At 39.7% G+C, this 16,356-nt stretch overlaps 1 protein-coding gene across 1 annotated transcript; it reads left to right on the top strand.

Annotated features, from left to right (window-relative positions):
- Positions 1-7,073: 7,073 nt before the first annotated feature.
- On the top strand, positions 7,074-15,421 carry LOC110741152. Its single transcript, XM_031655590.1, has 4 exons — positions 7,074-7,119; positions 7,675-8,063; positions 11,823-11,913; positions 12,351-15,421. Exons 1-4 carry the CDS (start codon positions 7,074-7,076, stop codon positions 12,461-12,463), a joined length of 639 nt encoding a protein of 212 aa, XP_031511450.1. The 3' UTR covers positions 12,464-15,421.
- Positions 15,422-16,356: the final 935 nt, after the last annotated feature.

Genomic DNA, 16,356 nt, shown 5'->3' with positions numbered 1-16,356 from the left:
CTCTTATCTCACACCAATGAGAATGGCTGTTATGAAAAGGTAAAAAACAAAAAAACAAAAAACCAGATGCTGTCAAGGTTGCAAAGAAAAGAGAATGATTATACATTGCTGATGGGAGTATAAATTAGTTCAACCATTTTAAAATGTAGGGTGGCAGTTCCTCCAAGAAATAAAAACAGAAGTACCATTCAACTCAGCAATCCCATTACTGGGTATATACTCAAAGGAATATAAATCATTCTACCATAAAGACGCACATGTATGTTCATTGCAGCACTATTCACAATAGCAAAGATATGGAATCAACTCAGGTGCCCATCAATGGTAGCTTGGATAACAAAAATGTGGTACATACATATACCATGAAATACTACACAGCCACAAAAAAGAATAAGATTGAATCCTTTGCAGGAACATGGATGGAGCTGGAGACCACTATCCTTAGCATACTAATGCAGGAACAGAAAACCAAATACCACATGTTCTCATTTCTAAGTGGGAGCTAAATGATGAGAATCAATGAACACAAAGAGAAGAACAACAGACGCTGGGGCCTACTTGAGGGAGGAGGATGAGAGGAGGGAGAGGATCAGAAAAAATAACTATCAGGTACTATGCTTAGTACCTGGGTGATGAGATAATCTTTATGCCAAACCCCCATGCCATAAGTTTACCTGTATAACAAACCTACACCTGTAACCCTGAACCTAAAATAAAAGTTAAAAAATATAAAAATAAAAATTTCAAAAAATAAATAATTTACGTTAAAAATAATAACCCATGCAGTCATTTCCCATTACACAGGTTAAGAAACTGAGGTGCAATCTTGCCCAAGGCCACCAAACCCATGTATGCCAAAGCTGGACACAAACCACAGCTCCCTGACACTTGGCCCTATGCATTTCATTTCACCAACACACATCTTTCATACACTTCTCTCTCACAAAGTGTATTGCACATTTAGGGAACAAGTTTAACAACTTCATCCACACTATCAAATCCAAGAAGTTTGACTGGCTTGTGTTCCTTTGTGATAAATTTAATAAATTATATGTATGTATATATACAATTAGAAAGCTGACCAGCAAGAGAAAAAAAAATGCAACTTTCAAATCACTCCACACAGGGCTATTTCCCAGCGAATGTGGAAGCCATCCCTCATGATGTCGGCCCTTCCTGCTGACGATTTCCTCCCACAGGCAATAAGTAATCATTCCAGGACATCCTGATGGTATCTGAAGCATGTGACATGTCATTATGCATATCGCCATTAGCCTCCAAATGCTGGGATAGAAAGTGATGTGTAATTTCATCAATCAGGATTTTGCTGGTGTCTGTGGTTTGGTGCCATTTATTATTTGGGTAGAGTTAGAATTGCGAAAAAGAAATCTTTCTCATAATCAAAACACATGAATTGAGAGCCAAGCTGTGCCTAGAACTGTAACAGCAGTGGAGTAGAACAGTCAAATGAAAGAGTCTGGGATCTTTAGTTTAGTAATTGATCAGAGTGGAAACTACTAATCTGGGTGACTATATGGAGACTTTAACAATAACAAAACACATTTCCCAAATAACCAATGCATTACATGTTAATCACAGGTTCATTCCAGTATGGAGTCTGTCCTCTGTATTCATGGGTTTCACATTTGTAGGTTCAACCAACTGTGGATTGAAAATATTAGGGGAAAATTACATTTGTGTGGAAAATGTATATCCTTTTCCTTGTCATTATTCCCTAAACACAGCAGTTTAGCAACTGTTTACATAGCATTTACATTGTATTAGGTATTATAACTAATCTAGAGATGATTAAAGGATATGAGAGGATGTGCAAATGCTATACCACTTTATATCAGGGTCTTGAACATCTGTGAGCTTTGATATGGGGGTTTATCCTGGAAGCAATCCCCCATTGATACCAAGGGATGACTCTATTTACAAGTGGTCTGTATTTGGGAGACTGAAGAAAATTGCTTGACATTTTAGAGGGCTGATGGGGGTTATATACGTCATAGTTCCCTCTGCTCCCATCCGTGCATCTTAGTCATGCAAGTGCGTCTGTATTTATTCGCTCACTGGGCCCTCAGAACAGTCTTAAGATAGAGACAAAGCATAGATGACTATTCCCTCTGTTCAGATGAGGAAAAGAAAGCCCTAGTAGGGGTGAAGCTATTTGCCCAGACCATGGAAAAGTGTGTGTGGGAGCCACACTGAGAAACCGTGGCTTGTGACTTCTCTGAGTTCATTTTCTGCATCCACATGTGGCTTCAGCTCACAATGAAATGCTCATAGGTGAGAGCTCACAAGGAAGTTTCTAAATTCCAGAGGGAATGCAGGGCATATCTCTGAGGGGATGGGAAAATCAGAGAGGACCTTCTCCTGGCTCCACAGGGAGCCAACCCTTCCGTCACACGGCCAGGGATGGCCATGCTGGAAGCTGGAGAGATACTTCCTTTCTCATGAGAGGCCAGTGAAGAGCATCGCTAACGTCCACTGTGGAGAGGCTGCGCCTCCTTCAAGGAGCTCTGGGAGCCCCAGACACCAGTTTAAGATCATTGGTGTTGAAAGAAATAACACGTAGACATATGCGGGGTACTACCATGAAGAAAAGGCCACAGCCTCTAAACGTTAGATCATGACTACTGCTGTTTTCTCTGAAGTTTGATTCAGGAAAAAGATGTGGACGGTGCCACTGGCTAGAGCAGGGTAACTGCTTTGTTTGATTCCTAAACCTGTCAGCCTCATCTCTGTTAGAGATGAGAACTGCACAAACACTCCCTACTCACCCTTTCCAGTGCTTACTTTACGGTCCAGAGGGAAGGAACCCAATAGATTTTGAAAAAGCAACTTGAAGGGAAAATGGATGATATGAATAGGAAAATTGATGAAACATGCATTTGAAAACAAGGAAACTTACAATATTTATTTAGAAGAACTGAGGAAAATATAAACATCAAAGATCTCATTTGTTCAAGGAGTAAACTATTAATTTATTTGCTAAGTTTTGTTTTTACTTTTTAAAGTATGTCATACAAAAATCTATTCATTTTGAAATTTTGATTTTTGCATTGGTAGTTACTGACAACAGACAAGGATTTTTGTTTATTTTGTTTTATACACCTTTATAAGACTCCATTAAGTTGAAAGTCCTTACAGAAAACTTTGTAGGAGACAGATATCCTATGAGTGCCTAATAGGCAACAACATCAACTTTGCCTAATTATTGTTAATGAGATTTCATTTATACCAACATGATAATAATGTTTTGGATAAGCATGTATGTTTGCATATATACATACAGATTATATATAATATCTTATAGATAGGTAGATGGTACACACACATATATCTATACACACCTGTATTTGCATATCTTTGTGTGTCTGTGTTTATATATCTTTGTATCCAGTTTTATTTTAGAAATATTGGTATTATGTTTATTACATTTAGTATTCCCAATAAATATTTTCCAAATATCGTAAAAATTTGCCAAAACATTTTAAAAACTTCATATTACATCACAGAATTATTTGTTGTTTTTCACGTCATCTTATTTCATTGCTGATATTTATGCCTTGTTATTTTTTCTATTTTATCTTTTGCTTTATGGGTTACGTTTTGATTGCTGTTATCTTATTCTGTGATTGAGAAGATTTAAATACTATCTGAAATGCTACTAGTAGTTACATTTAAGTATCTCAGACAAATTTTAAAACTATATTCCTGTTATTAGTGTTTCACAATTATATTTTATCTTGAGTTTCCTAACAATAAGGCAGGAGTTGGGTGTCTTAGTTCATTCAGGCGTTATCACAAAATATCATGGCCTGGGTGGCTTGTAAATAGCAGGAATTCATTTCTCATAGTTCTGGAAGCTAGAAGTTCCTGATCAAGGTGCCAGCAGAGGTGGTGTCTGGTGAGGAGCCGTTGACTGGGTCATAGATGGCTCCTTCTTGCTATGTGCTCACAGGGTGGGAGAGGTGAGAGCTAGCTTTCTGGGGCCTCTATAATAAGGGTGCTAATTGCATTCATGAGGATTCCACCCTCATGACCTCATCACCTCCCAAAGCCCCACCTCCTAATACCATTACCTTGAGGGGTAGGGTTTCAACACAGAACTGTTAGGGGACAAACACATTCAGAACATAGCACTCCCCTTTTGCTTCCTCTTGCAAGTTCTACTAATACAGTCTGGTCTTTTGAACTCAGGTGAACACTATTCATTATTATTTCTATATATTTTTATTAAGAATAAGTTTGAGAGAGAGCACAGGGGAAACTGCCACTTTTAAATCAAGAGATCTCATGAGAACTCACTATCAGGAGAGCAGCATGGGGGAAACTGCCCCCCGGATCCAATCACCTCCCACCAGATCCCTCCCTTGACACATGGGTATTACAATTCAAGATGAGATTTGGAAGGGAATACAGAGCCAAACCGTATCAATAGCGATGGCAAATTTTGCAAAATTGTTAGTGATGGAGTTCAGGAACAGGAGTACCAGGACAAAGCCTGTGTGTGGAAAGTACACTCTATGGAGGAGGAAGTCTTTGGGAAGAAGACCAGAGGCAGGGAGACACCGGGAAACCTTTAGAGGGGGAAGGTTACAGACTCCTGCCTTTTCATTAGCAAGAAGTCACTTACAGCTGGGTCAGCCCCGTGGCAGCATTTCAAGGAGCGTTAAGTATGTAACCATTAAAAATAACACAAAAGGTGGCCTTGAGGACCCACGTGGCACCTCCAGAAGCCTGTTCCTTCCAGCAGCTGTCACCCCAGCTAAAGTGCATTTTCCTCTCCTCTTTGCAGGGTGACCTTGTGGAGGTCACCCCCAGAGGAGTTTCCGGAAGCCCAGTGGAGAGCATTGTAAGGGAAGTGAGCAGCGGTGATGGATTATATAAACAGTTTGAGGGAAGACAGGTAAAGGCTACATCAGCCGCAAATCAGCTAGGACTGCCAGTGGGGATTTGCTGGGCGCTAGCACTTGCTGCAGCCTTTAAGGTGAGGCCCACAGTGGAGCGTGGCTTCAACCTTTCTTTCAGTGGCCTCTGCAGCTGTATTTAGTTACCCACAATGCCTTCTGCCTGGTGCCTGCAGGAGTCTCACTGCAAGAAGCTTATCCTGCCCCTCTGAGCTCCCATGTGGCTGTGCTGTGCCTTGTCCAGCTGCTCTGGTGACAGCGACTGCACCTCTGGTCACCTGCTTTGAGATGAGGATAGTACAGGTTTTTTCCTTGGAACTAAGCTGAGCACGATTCTTGTACTCTGCTGGTGGAGGCATACATTGGTCTAAAGCTGTTGAAAACATAGAAGAGACTGTATTAGTTGGCTTGGGTTACCCTAACAAAACACCATGGACTAGGTGGCTTAAACAAAATAAGTTTATTTTATGTTTTAGTTCTGGAGGTTAAAAGTAAAAGATCAAGGTATTAGCAGCATTGGTTTCTTCTGAGGCCTCTCTCCTTGGCTGGTAAGTGTCTGTGTTCCCTCCATGCCCTCCTGTGATCTTCTGTGTGTGTGTGTGTGTGCACGTCCTAACTTCCTCTTCTGACAAGGACGCCAGCCATATTGGATTAGGGTCCCACTCTCATGACCTTGTTTTACTTTAATTGCATTTTTAAAGTCCCTATCATCAAATACAGCCACATGTTGAGGTGCTAGGGATTAGGGCTTTAGCAAATGAACTTTGGAGAGGACACAATCTAGCCCTTCACAGTAGCTACCTAAAGCTCTGAAGATATTCATTCCTTTTGTCCAATCAGGCTTACTTCTGAGAATTCGTTGTATTGAAAAAAATCTAAAATCTAGAGAAACTTTCGGCACAAAGATATTAATAAAAGCGTTATTTATGTACTATAATGGAGGGCTCACTAGCATTTTGGTTGGCTGCCCTTCTCAAGAAAATAGTCAGTGTCAGGAGTTCCCTTCTTTGGAAGAGGAAGATGAGGAGATGAGATGGATTAAGTAAAGGAGAGAACAATGTAAGCTGGAGATCAGTACTGGAAAAACAAAATGGAGTTTTAGTAGCTCTGTGAGTATACATTTTGAGCAAACAGAGAACATTCTAGAGAAGTTATTTTCTTGAAGTCATACTGTGCAATGTCCTCTATAAACCTGTTGCTATACTCCTAAAGGAAATCTTCAGTAAAGATCCAAGTTTTCGTTGGGACTTGGTCAGTGGACTGAATCCTTGGTGTGTGACCATGGCTGAAAAGTCATAAAGTGATTCAGCCTCTGAAGTTAAAACTTGCAGTTTAGAAAGATGAAACCCAACGTAAGTGCCCAATTTATATCGCCATTAGGAAAAATGGTTCATGATAGTACGCGTGTTTCAAACGCTGACTTAAAAAGCATTTAAAATTTAGTTCTTTCAAGAGGTTGACAAATGAGGAAAGAGATCCGGTTTGTAGAAATTGCCACTTTTTTAGCTCAATGTTTCGTATACTTTCAGGATGAGGTGAGATGCCATAAAAATTATTTAATAAAAATATTAATGTTTAAAAAGAATTTAACATGACCAGAATGATTTCATTAAACTAATATTTATAATGGGAGAAAAATTCTTGGGAAATTATTACTATATTGAAAAATAATATGCACAAAACTTAGAACAGAGTAAATTCAACCACCACCAGCTATTTCCTTTCAATAATGAGATGCACATCATTTCCTTTACTCTTGTTGTTTTACACATGTGTTGGCTTTTTAAATACTTTATTTTGTTCTTCAACAACAAAAATTCTATTAAGTACCAACTATAGACAGTTCTGAATCCGAGTTCAAACAATACAACATTACACATCTAATTTAATTCAATTAACTTTCATTACTGCTAAGCACTGTTTGAGCTAGAGCTCAAAGATAAGACGTGCTCTGATGCTGTAGGGAAAATCAGGCATGAAAACATCTAAGTAAAGTGCAAGGCTGCTTGGAAAAAACATGTTAAATAGTGAGAAGAACACTGTGCTGCCGATGTGTTGAGCTAGTAATTCAGACAAAGGAAAAGTCATGGACAGAGTAAGAGGGGGGCATGTGACCTGGGGCATTAAAATGCAGGAGGTCTTAGGTGCAAGAAAATGTGTAAGAGGACGTTCCAAGCAAAAACATCCTGCATCGGCAAAGGTCTGAAATAATATGTTATGTTTACTAAAGGGTGGCAGATTTTTGGCTTTAAAATGGGTGGCAGGCTGGCCAGTGTGGGGCTTGACGGTGAGGACCTAGTGGCCACATTGAAGACTCAGTACTTTCTTGGGAAGCAGATGAGACAACTGTAGAGTTCTCAAGATGTCAGTGTGCCTGCCTCTATTTTAGGAAGACTACTCTAACTTGAGTGTAGGGAGAGAGAAAAATAAATAGACACACACACACACACAAATGGTTAGATTTCTTCTTCCTACATTAAAGGAGAGCAAAGACATACATACCCTACTGAAATGTGTCCTCGAAGGAAATCTGAATATTTGGAGTGGTTCTCTCTGACTCTGTGTCTGTCTCTGTCTCTCTTTGTGTTCTCTTCTCTCTCTGGGAGTATGTTGCTGATATTTTTGGTAAATTAATTTATAAAATGTCGGTTTTTAGTGGGGAAGTCAAGTTGCTGATATCAAGTGTGCAGGCTAAGTGAAGAGGTGGTGGCATTTTCTTAACCTCTAGAAATTAATTAGTCTTCAAAGAGGTAAGGTCCTCATTTCAGCAATCTGCCTAACACTGTTGTTGTTTATCTTGCAGAATTCCAAAGAGGCATTTTCCAAAAACCTACAGAACACAGAGCTTGCTACTGTGGAGGGGCACCTCACTTTAGGCCACACGGGGCAGTTTTGCGCTCAGTCATTTCCTTCATTCGTCTTTCTTTGCCCCGACAGACTTTGTCCATCTCCAGAAATAAAGTTCACTCTGAAAGGACTGATGTTTCTCCACAGGCGGAGGAGCCTGGCAACCATGTCCCAAGTTGGAAGGAAGCTCTGAGAGCCCTGCTCCCCAGAAATCCTGAGCAAAGACTGGCGGGCCTACAGGGAGGGGACACTGGGAAGGACCTGCATCCCTTTGAACAAATCAGGTTTTATATATTTGTTGAAAAATAAGAGATATTTAATTTATAGATAGTAGATGGGTAAAGTCTGTTGGGTTCCAGAAGAGTTGATGGGTTTAAGAAAAAACAAAACCATCCTATATTTACTATGTGTGAATAGAAATTTAAAAAGTCTTCAGGAGAAAGAAACCATAGGTAAAGATAACACAGAGACACCAAAAGCCCCAACGCCCCCCACCCCAGATGAGATAATAAGACCTCCTGGAAGCTTTCTCTAGCCTCTTCCAGAACATCAATGGTGTTCTTTTGTAGCATTTATTGCATAGTATGGCAACTTATTAGGTAACACATTTGTCTGTCTAAGAAGTTATGAACTTAAAGAGTGGGACAATGAATCTTGTCTCTGCAAAGAGGCTGAATTATCTGGCATGTATTAGTTTCATTTAGTAAATAAATGAACACAACCAAAGAATGTTTAATTATGGCTTGTGATATATTGCCTTTGTGGATTTGGAAATCCTCAGAACACTCCTGAATTCCACTCTTCTCATCTGTACAACAGAGAGAATAGAAGTACCTTCAAATACTGTTATTTTGAATATTGTTAATTGTTCTTTTCAAGAACACTTTCTAGATGATGTTTGTCATCATGCAAACACATTTTTAATGTTTCTCTTTCTCAGCTTGTCTTTATAAAAATGCTCCCAGAGCCTAATGATTTTTTGTTTTAAGTGCAGACAATATATATGAGAACATGTCAATAGGACTGAAGGTCATTTTATACCCTTGGAAATATTAATAATGTATTCCTTATGAAGTAGCGTTTTCTTAGATAAAGTGGCAAGTGGTGTTTCAAAACAGAAAGATCAAGAAAATGTCAGGACCAACTGGCAATTATGGTGCTTCTGCCCCCATGTCAGTAGACAAACCCTGAGGTCTGCCAATCTAAAAGCTGAGAGCTCTATTCCTGCATTTAAAGACCTTTGCTCTTTGAAAACAATAAATGCATGAAAAAAGCAAAACTGTCAAAAACGGGTACTGGAAATAGCTAGAATGGCATGTAAAAGCATATAATTCTTGTGCTCTCACATTCTTGGCCAACAGGGTAAACAATTTAGAACCTCTAACCTTTCTGGAAGGTCTCATGATAAAGTAGTCTTCTTATTTGTACAGAAGTCACAATTCAAATAGTTTAAGACATATGTGTACATTTCAATAGTATAAGTAATCATGTCAGAAAGAGGAATCTGAAAAATGTGTCTGAGTTAAATTTGGTGACAGAGTTCTCAAATGTGAGAGGTATGTTTTATTTGCTGAATGTTGAAAATATAGCCTTGAACTAGATAATGAAAGGGTTTTATTTAGAACAGCTCAGAGTTTGGTATCACACATTTGTCCAGGAAAATGTGCTTGAAAATTATCCCTATATTTACCTCAAACTATATATTAGATTAAAAGACAGTCATTACTGAAAGGTTTTAGATACATAGAATTTTTCAATATGAAATTTCTCAATATAAAAAGTTTTATATTGTATTTCTGATTACCATCTGAGAGCACTATTTGGCTAATCTAAAAAGACAATCTCTGGCTCACAGAGACTACATCAGTAGGGTTTTGGATGCTGGAAGAAGAGAATTCCAGTATTAGAAATAAAGCACGGAAAACATACTGTCTCCTGAGCCCCAGATCTAGTGTCTAGGATTGGGTGTGAGTCTCGGATCTGAATTTCCATGACAACCTCTTTTCTTATGCATTATCTTGAAGAAACTGGGATTCAAACTTAATGGGATTTATAGGTTGAAACTATCACCTTATATTAACCCAGAAATAAATTGCTAGGTAGTGTGGAAAGAGCTTTGCTATTTAATATTGAATGCTTATGGAGTCTAAGACTCTCAATTCAATGTAGGTGTGGCAGCAACTGTCCTGAAGAAGGCTGTGTTTCAAACATAGGGTACCTGAAAGTAAATTTTCCATTTATGCCTCGTTGAATTGCCATTAGCTGCAGTTGATATGGGGCATGCATGTCTGTAGACACCTGACAATGGCACCGTTTACTAAATATGTCCAACTACCTTAGAAATATCATCTCTGTCTCTCATGACAACTTCACAAGTGCTTACAATTGATGAAATTGAGTCCTTAATTTAAACTGCTTACTCAGTACACACAGGCTAAAGCCAGCTTTTGTTTTTCACAATATCCTGCATCATATTACCTTGTCTATGCAACAGGACTTCCACCTGTGAGGATTTGAAAAGTGCCTCTGGGTTTGCTGGACATCAGTGTCTCATGATAGACTCAGGTTCAGTAGAACATCTGAGCTGTGTATGCAGCTGCAGAAATTCTCTGCTTTTGTTGGGCTCTCTTCCCTTGATTTTCTGAGAATACTGAGGTTTTGAGAACCCACAGGTTTCACCTTCTGCAGATACATTTTGTTGGGTTTCCTTCTGGACATAAGCTCCAGCTTCACTTATGCCTCACTCTTGCTTGTCTTTAATTGCTGTGGTCTTTTCCAGGGTCCCCAAGGTGTCTAGCAGGAAGGAAAGATGTGTTTTCTCACTACCCCATCTCTAGCATGGACACAAGTCACCCCCTCATTCTGCTTGACAAAACTGAGAAACTATAATAGTTTACAAAGCTCTTAAGTAAAAGAATTAAAAGCAAAACCCCCTGAACTTAATATATGTTGACCATTTAAACAAACAAACAAACAAACAAAACAAAAAACTTTATTAACTGTTGACCATGCCATTTCTCTGGGAGTTCCCCAATGGCTACTTCTGCTTTGGCCCTATACCCCATTGCTTGGATTTCTTCCTGCTTGGAACAGAGCCCTCTTCTCCGGGTTTTACTCATTCCCTAGTCCCAGGTCCCTCATAACACATTTTTGCATCTACCAGGGGAAGAAAGAAAAAAAAATTTAAGATCAAAATAAAATCTCTACAGTGATATGTCCTCCCTACCCCAAGGAAAACTTGCTCTGTAAAGTAATTCCTCAGTGTGGTCTCTCGCTTCTTCTTTCTGTCTCTGTCTCTCGTTTCCTTTAAGTTCCTTGTACGCTAGGTTTGGGTTTGGTTACATAACCTAAAGGCCAGGAAAGTATTTTCATAAATGAGACATACTCCCACTAATATAAATCAGGTTGTCACATTCAAAAGCAGACAGTGAAGTTTAAAATATAGTTGTAATATAATGTTCTCATAGTTCTGTAACATATATATCTACCTATGAAAATTGTATTCAAGTATAACAGTATGTGCTTAAGGTAACCACCATCAGCTTTAGGGAAGGTTCTGGACATGGTGTGTGAAAGCCTGCCTTGTGTAACAGATGACATGTAGCGCTAGTTTTACTAGTCCCTCTACCCTATAAGTAGTCTGTGGAAGAAAGGGTCAAACTCCCAATTTACACACTGGGAATCTGAAGTTCAACAATGCTAAAAACTATTTCTAAGGTCATATGGTTATTAATGTGGTAAATTTAAGCTCTGGACCCAAGTTCCCCTGACTGATTATATTGTTCTTTCCACTGCACAAAGTTCTTAACTCAGAATAACTAGTTGCCAAAAAAATTCTAGGCATTAAAGAAGATGGATGTGAATGATAATTTTGGGGATCTCTTGCTTCTCCAAAGTTTAGTAGGTAGATGACTTCCTATTAAACCAACAGAGTGACCCTGGGTATTACAGATGTTTGGAAGTAAAATAATTGGTGTCTTAGACATCTGTAAATCTTACTTTGAATACTATTTTTTTTTTTTTTTTTTTTGATACAGCAGCAGCCTAGAGTAAGAGTCTGTCTCCTGGCAGAGGATGAAGTATCCAGGTCACATTGAAGAGACGTGTGAGGACTCCAAAGAAGAACAATTTGAGAGTGAGAAACCAGGTGAGGTGTTTTTCACTCTAGGAAAGTTAGTGAATCTATCATAGCTGGGAGACAATGGGAATTGTAATTAAGAAAGCCAGTAGCATGACTGGAATGCTGCAAACTCAGAATATTTTAGGTAATGGAGTTTGTTGGAATATTTTTGGTAATGGGGTTTGTTAAAATATTTTTGGTAATGGAGTTTGTTGGAATATTTAGGTAATAGGGTGTGTTTACCTATTTATATGGGAAAATAGGTAAGACAAACTTGGCTACATATCTGGGACACAAACTTGAGGATGATTCAGGATGTACTCTCTTGTTGTCCACTGCCAAGGAGGTGACTAAGCTTTTTTAGGGCACTTATTATGTTTATAATGTTGATTCTCTTAGTCCATTTCTGCTGTTATATAAAAAAATGAGTAATTTATAACAAACATAAATTTATTTTCTTCCAGTTCTGGAGGCCACGAAGTTCAAGATCAAGGTGTTGGCAGGTTCAGTGTCTGCTGAGGACCCGATCTCTCTGCTTTCAAGATGGCATGTTGTTGCTCTTCCCTCCAGAGAGTAGAAATGCTGGATCCTCACACGGAGGAAAGGATGAAAAGGACCAGTGCTAGTTCCCTTCAACCTTTTTATGAACTCACTAATTCCCATTGAGGGCTCCATCTTCATGACTTAATCACCTCCTAAATGCCTGACTTCCTAATACTCTCATTTTGAGGATTAAGTTTCAAAATATGAAGTTGGGGGTTATATTCAGAACATAGTACTTATGATACTATCTGAAATCACAGACTGCTTTCTCAGTAGGCATCTATCTCAGTTTCTTTCTGTTGCTATTGCAGAGTACCTGAGACTGAGTAATTTATAAAGAAAATACATTTATTTTGGCTCATGGCTCTACAGACTGGGAAGTCCAAGATTGGGCAGTTGCATCTGGTTGGCTCCTGGTGCGGGCCTCCTGCCACATCATAACAAGGTAGAGAAGTGAAAGGGAAGTTGGACTTGTAGGAAGGGGGCAAAGCATGAAGGGCAGGCTTGCTTTATAGAAACTGGGTGACAGCACCCCATAGGGTGAGTGTATAAAGGCTAGACAGACAAGGGGATTGTTGTGTTTAACCTGAAAAGTCCCCTCACTTGGCAATGCTCTCTGTTCCCCGTGAGAAGCAGGGGTTTCTTTTCTTCTGGGATGACTCGTCCCTTCACCTGCGGCCTTCCCTAGAGCCCATCCTTGTGCCATTCTGCTCTCCAGGCACACCTCTCTCAGATGAATTCCCTCTTCCCTCTTCCTCTGGCCCCACCTGTCTATTTCTCTGTCTCCTCTGTAATCAGGAAGGCCCCACTGCTGTGACCTCTGGAATAATGATTGAATCTGCCCTATCTTCTCCACAGTGATGGCTGGGACCCAACTGAGATCTCCATCATCTCTCACAACAACTGCACACTGACCTCCTGACCTGAGCTCAGCCTCTGCCCACTCAGACTGACCTTCATGCAGCTGCACAATGATGCATTTGGAAGCCAGACCTGATCACATTCGTTTCCCTCTGTTGGTCTGATTGTCTAAAAAATGAAGCTCTGGGATAGGTTGCTTGTCTGACACTGTGTTCCTCTCCTGCTCCTCTTGCCACCTCCCTGGGACTCTGCCCTGCAAGAGCATGCTGCAGCTCTCTGCACATGCCATCAGTCCTATGCCTTCTCATTTCCGTTCACACTGCCACCTCCTTCCAGAATGCTTTTCTGCTCACATTAACCTGTCTGACTCCCACTTAGACTTTGCTCACAGGGCATCAATTCCAAAATAAATCCTATGCCCTGCCTACCTCTTTCACCTTTCCTGACAAACTAGCTTTAGCTGCTGACTGTAGGAAGCCTGAAAATCAATAACTAGCTGTCTGAGCTGCAAGAAAGGGGATAAAGGTTGGGCCAGGGTATGAGTTATATCAATGGCTTTTTTCTTTCAGAGATTCATGTTCTGGAGAAATGAAAATGCTGCCTCAGTGGAATGTTGATTAGCTGGAGTGGAGACCCAAGATCTCTGTCCAGTCAGGGCCATCAAGAGAGTTTGGGATGAATTTCTTTAATTGCTTCCCTAAGATTGATGCTTGGTGATGTGAGATTAAAATTTTGACCAAGGGAAGCTTCTCAATTTGTGTACCTAATTCAAGCATGTGCAAAAAGAAGTTATGATAAGAAAGTGCCCTTGATTCATTTTACAAATAAAAATTCCAAGGGCTGTGATGAGAGTCATTATATATGCAGAGACTTATAAAAAGATATTAAGAAAGTCTCACTTTTCAGTTTATTAAAAATAGAATTGAATGCTTCTTGGTGAGGCATTGGAATCTGAAACCTTAAAATGACCTGAAGAATGCCAACTACATAATTCTAGTTCTCAATTTCTCTGGTAGGTGAGTCAGAAGGTCAGAAGATAAACACACGTTCCCAGAAGTCCAAGGCAGTTCTTTTTTCTGTACTATGTTACTTTTGGAGGTGGTGCGGCTGGCTTATGTGCTGATGATATTAGTCCATTAAAAACTGAGTCATAGAGTCATACATTGAGAGTTAGATCATGTTTAGCTTGTCATATACTGACATGCCACTTAATTCCCTGTTTTATAATAAAGATGGAGGGGAACTAATGTTTATTGATTAACTGATGTCCTTCTGTGAACCAGGACTTCTACATAGATCTTCTCTTTTAATCCTGATTTACTGATGCCCCATTTTACAGATAAGAAAACTGAGGGTTCCCTAATATTTAATGAATAGTGGAACAAAACCAGATTCGTTTTACTCCACAGCCTACACTTATTCACTGGAAAGCAACACTTCCTTTTAAAGAGGGTAAAGTGGTATTGAAGCAGCTATTTTTAAAGGCAGTGCTGGCATATTGGTTTTTATTTGACTAAAAAAATAGCAGCTTTATCTGACACATTCTCTAAGATATTCCTTAGGAAATAAAATATCTGCTGAGGGAAAAATCACTGCTTATCTATTTCATCTTTTTTAATCTTTCTTCTTCTGGTAATAGAACATAGAAGTGCTCTTGGCTGTCCAAAATCTGCACATCTCCAACTTTTCTTTTAGCTAGAGGTGGCCCTGTGATTGATGAGTGACCAGCCATGTGTGGAGAAAAGCAATGTGAACAACTTCTGACTTCACGGTTAAAGAAAATTGGTCTGTCCCCCATTTCGTTGCATTCCTGTTCTTACTGGCTGAAATTCAAAGCTGATAAATGGAACTAGAGCAGATATCTGGGAAAATGAGTTGAGGGTCTTATATTAAGACTTTCCAGCAAGAAGAATAATTTTTCCTGCGTTCCTGACACCACCAAATTGTTCTATCAGCTCTGAACTCTCTAGTGAGATTCTGTAAGTGTGAGAGACGTGAACTTCGACTTGCTTAAGGTGGGCTATTGAGGTCTCTTTGCTGTTGTGACCTAACTCAGGGGTCAGCAAATAACACTCTGTGGGCAAAATCTCACCCACTGTCTATTTTTGAAACTAAATAAAATTTCACTGAAGCACACCCATGCTCATTTGTTTGGTGTGTTTTCATGTTATGGCTGCTTTCATGTTACCATGGCACATTTGAGTAGCTAAAGACAGTGATATGATTTGGATCTGTGTCCCCACCCAAATCTCGTGTTGAAATGTAATCCCCAGTGCTGGAGGTGGGACCTGGTGGGAGGTGAAACGCGGGTGGTTTCTCATGAATGGTTTAGCTCCATTCCCTTGCTGCTGTATTCATGATAGTAAGTGAGTGAGTTGTCACAAGGTCTGACTGTTTAAAAGTGTGTGGCACCTCCCCCTTCTCTCTTGCTCCTGCTCCACAATGTAAGACCTGCCTGCTTCCCCTTCACCTCCCACCATGATCGTAAATTTCTTGAGGCTTCCCCAGAAGCAGATGCTGATACGCTTCTTGTACATTCCTGCAGAATTGTGAGCCAATTAACTTCTTTTTTAAAAAATAAATTATCCAGTCTCAGTTATTTCTTTATAGCTGTGCAAAAATGGACTAATGCAGACAGTATGACTGCAAAGCCTAAAATATATTCCATCAGTTCCTTTGCCGAAAAGAAATGCTGTTTCTTGTTCTAATTAATTTAAAAAACCCTAAATTTAATGTCAGGGATGAACTATAAGTGAGTAGAAGCTGTCCTTGGATGTCACAGATCTGAATTCTAGGCCTAACCCTGTTTCCAACTAGATGTGCAATATTGGGCAAATTAGTTCATCTTTCTGAATTGGTTCATAAGCATAATAAGAGGACAGATAGATTACCCTTTAACATGTATGCAATAATTGGGCTGTAGCCTGACTTACTCAGCTAGTGACGGTGATGCAAGTCACGTGATTCCCTTTAGCCATCTTTGTGCGCCAACGCAGCCAAACCTGAGTGATTTCCATCTCCTTCCCTCTCTTCCACTTACTCTTCTTTAACAACACTTAGGATGGT

Source organism: Papio anubis, chromosome 14 (assembly GCF_008728515.1).
Source record: "Papio anubis isolate 15944 chromosome 14, Panubis1.0, whole genome shotgun sequence".
In the NCBI taxonomy this organism is placed as follows: Eukaryota; Metazoa; Chordata; class Mammalia; order Primates; family Cercopithecidae; genus Papio; species Papio anubis.
The sequence above is the reverse complement of the archived record's forward strand: the minus strand, read 5'-3'. Positions and strand labels throughout refer to the sequence as shown.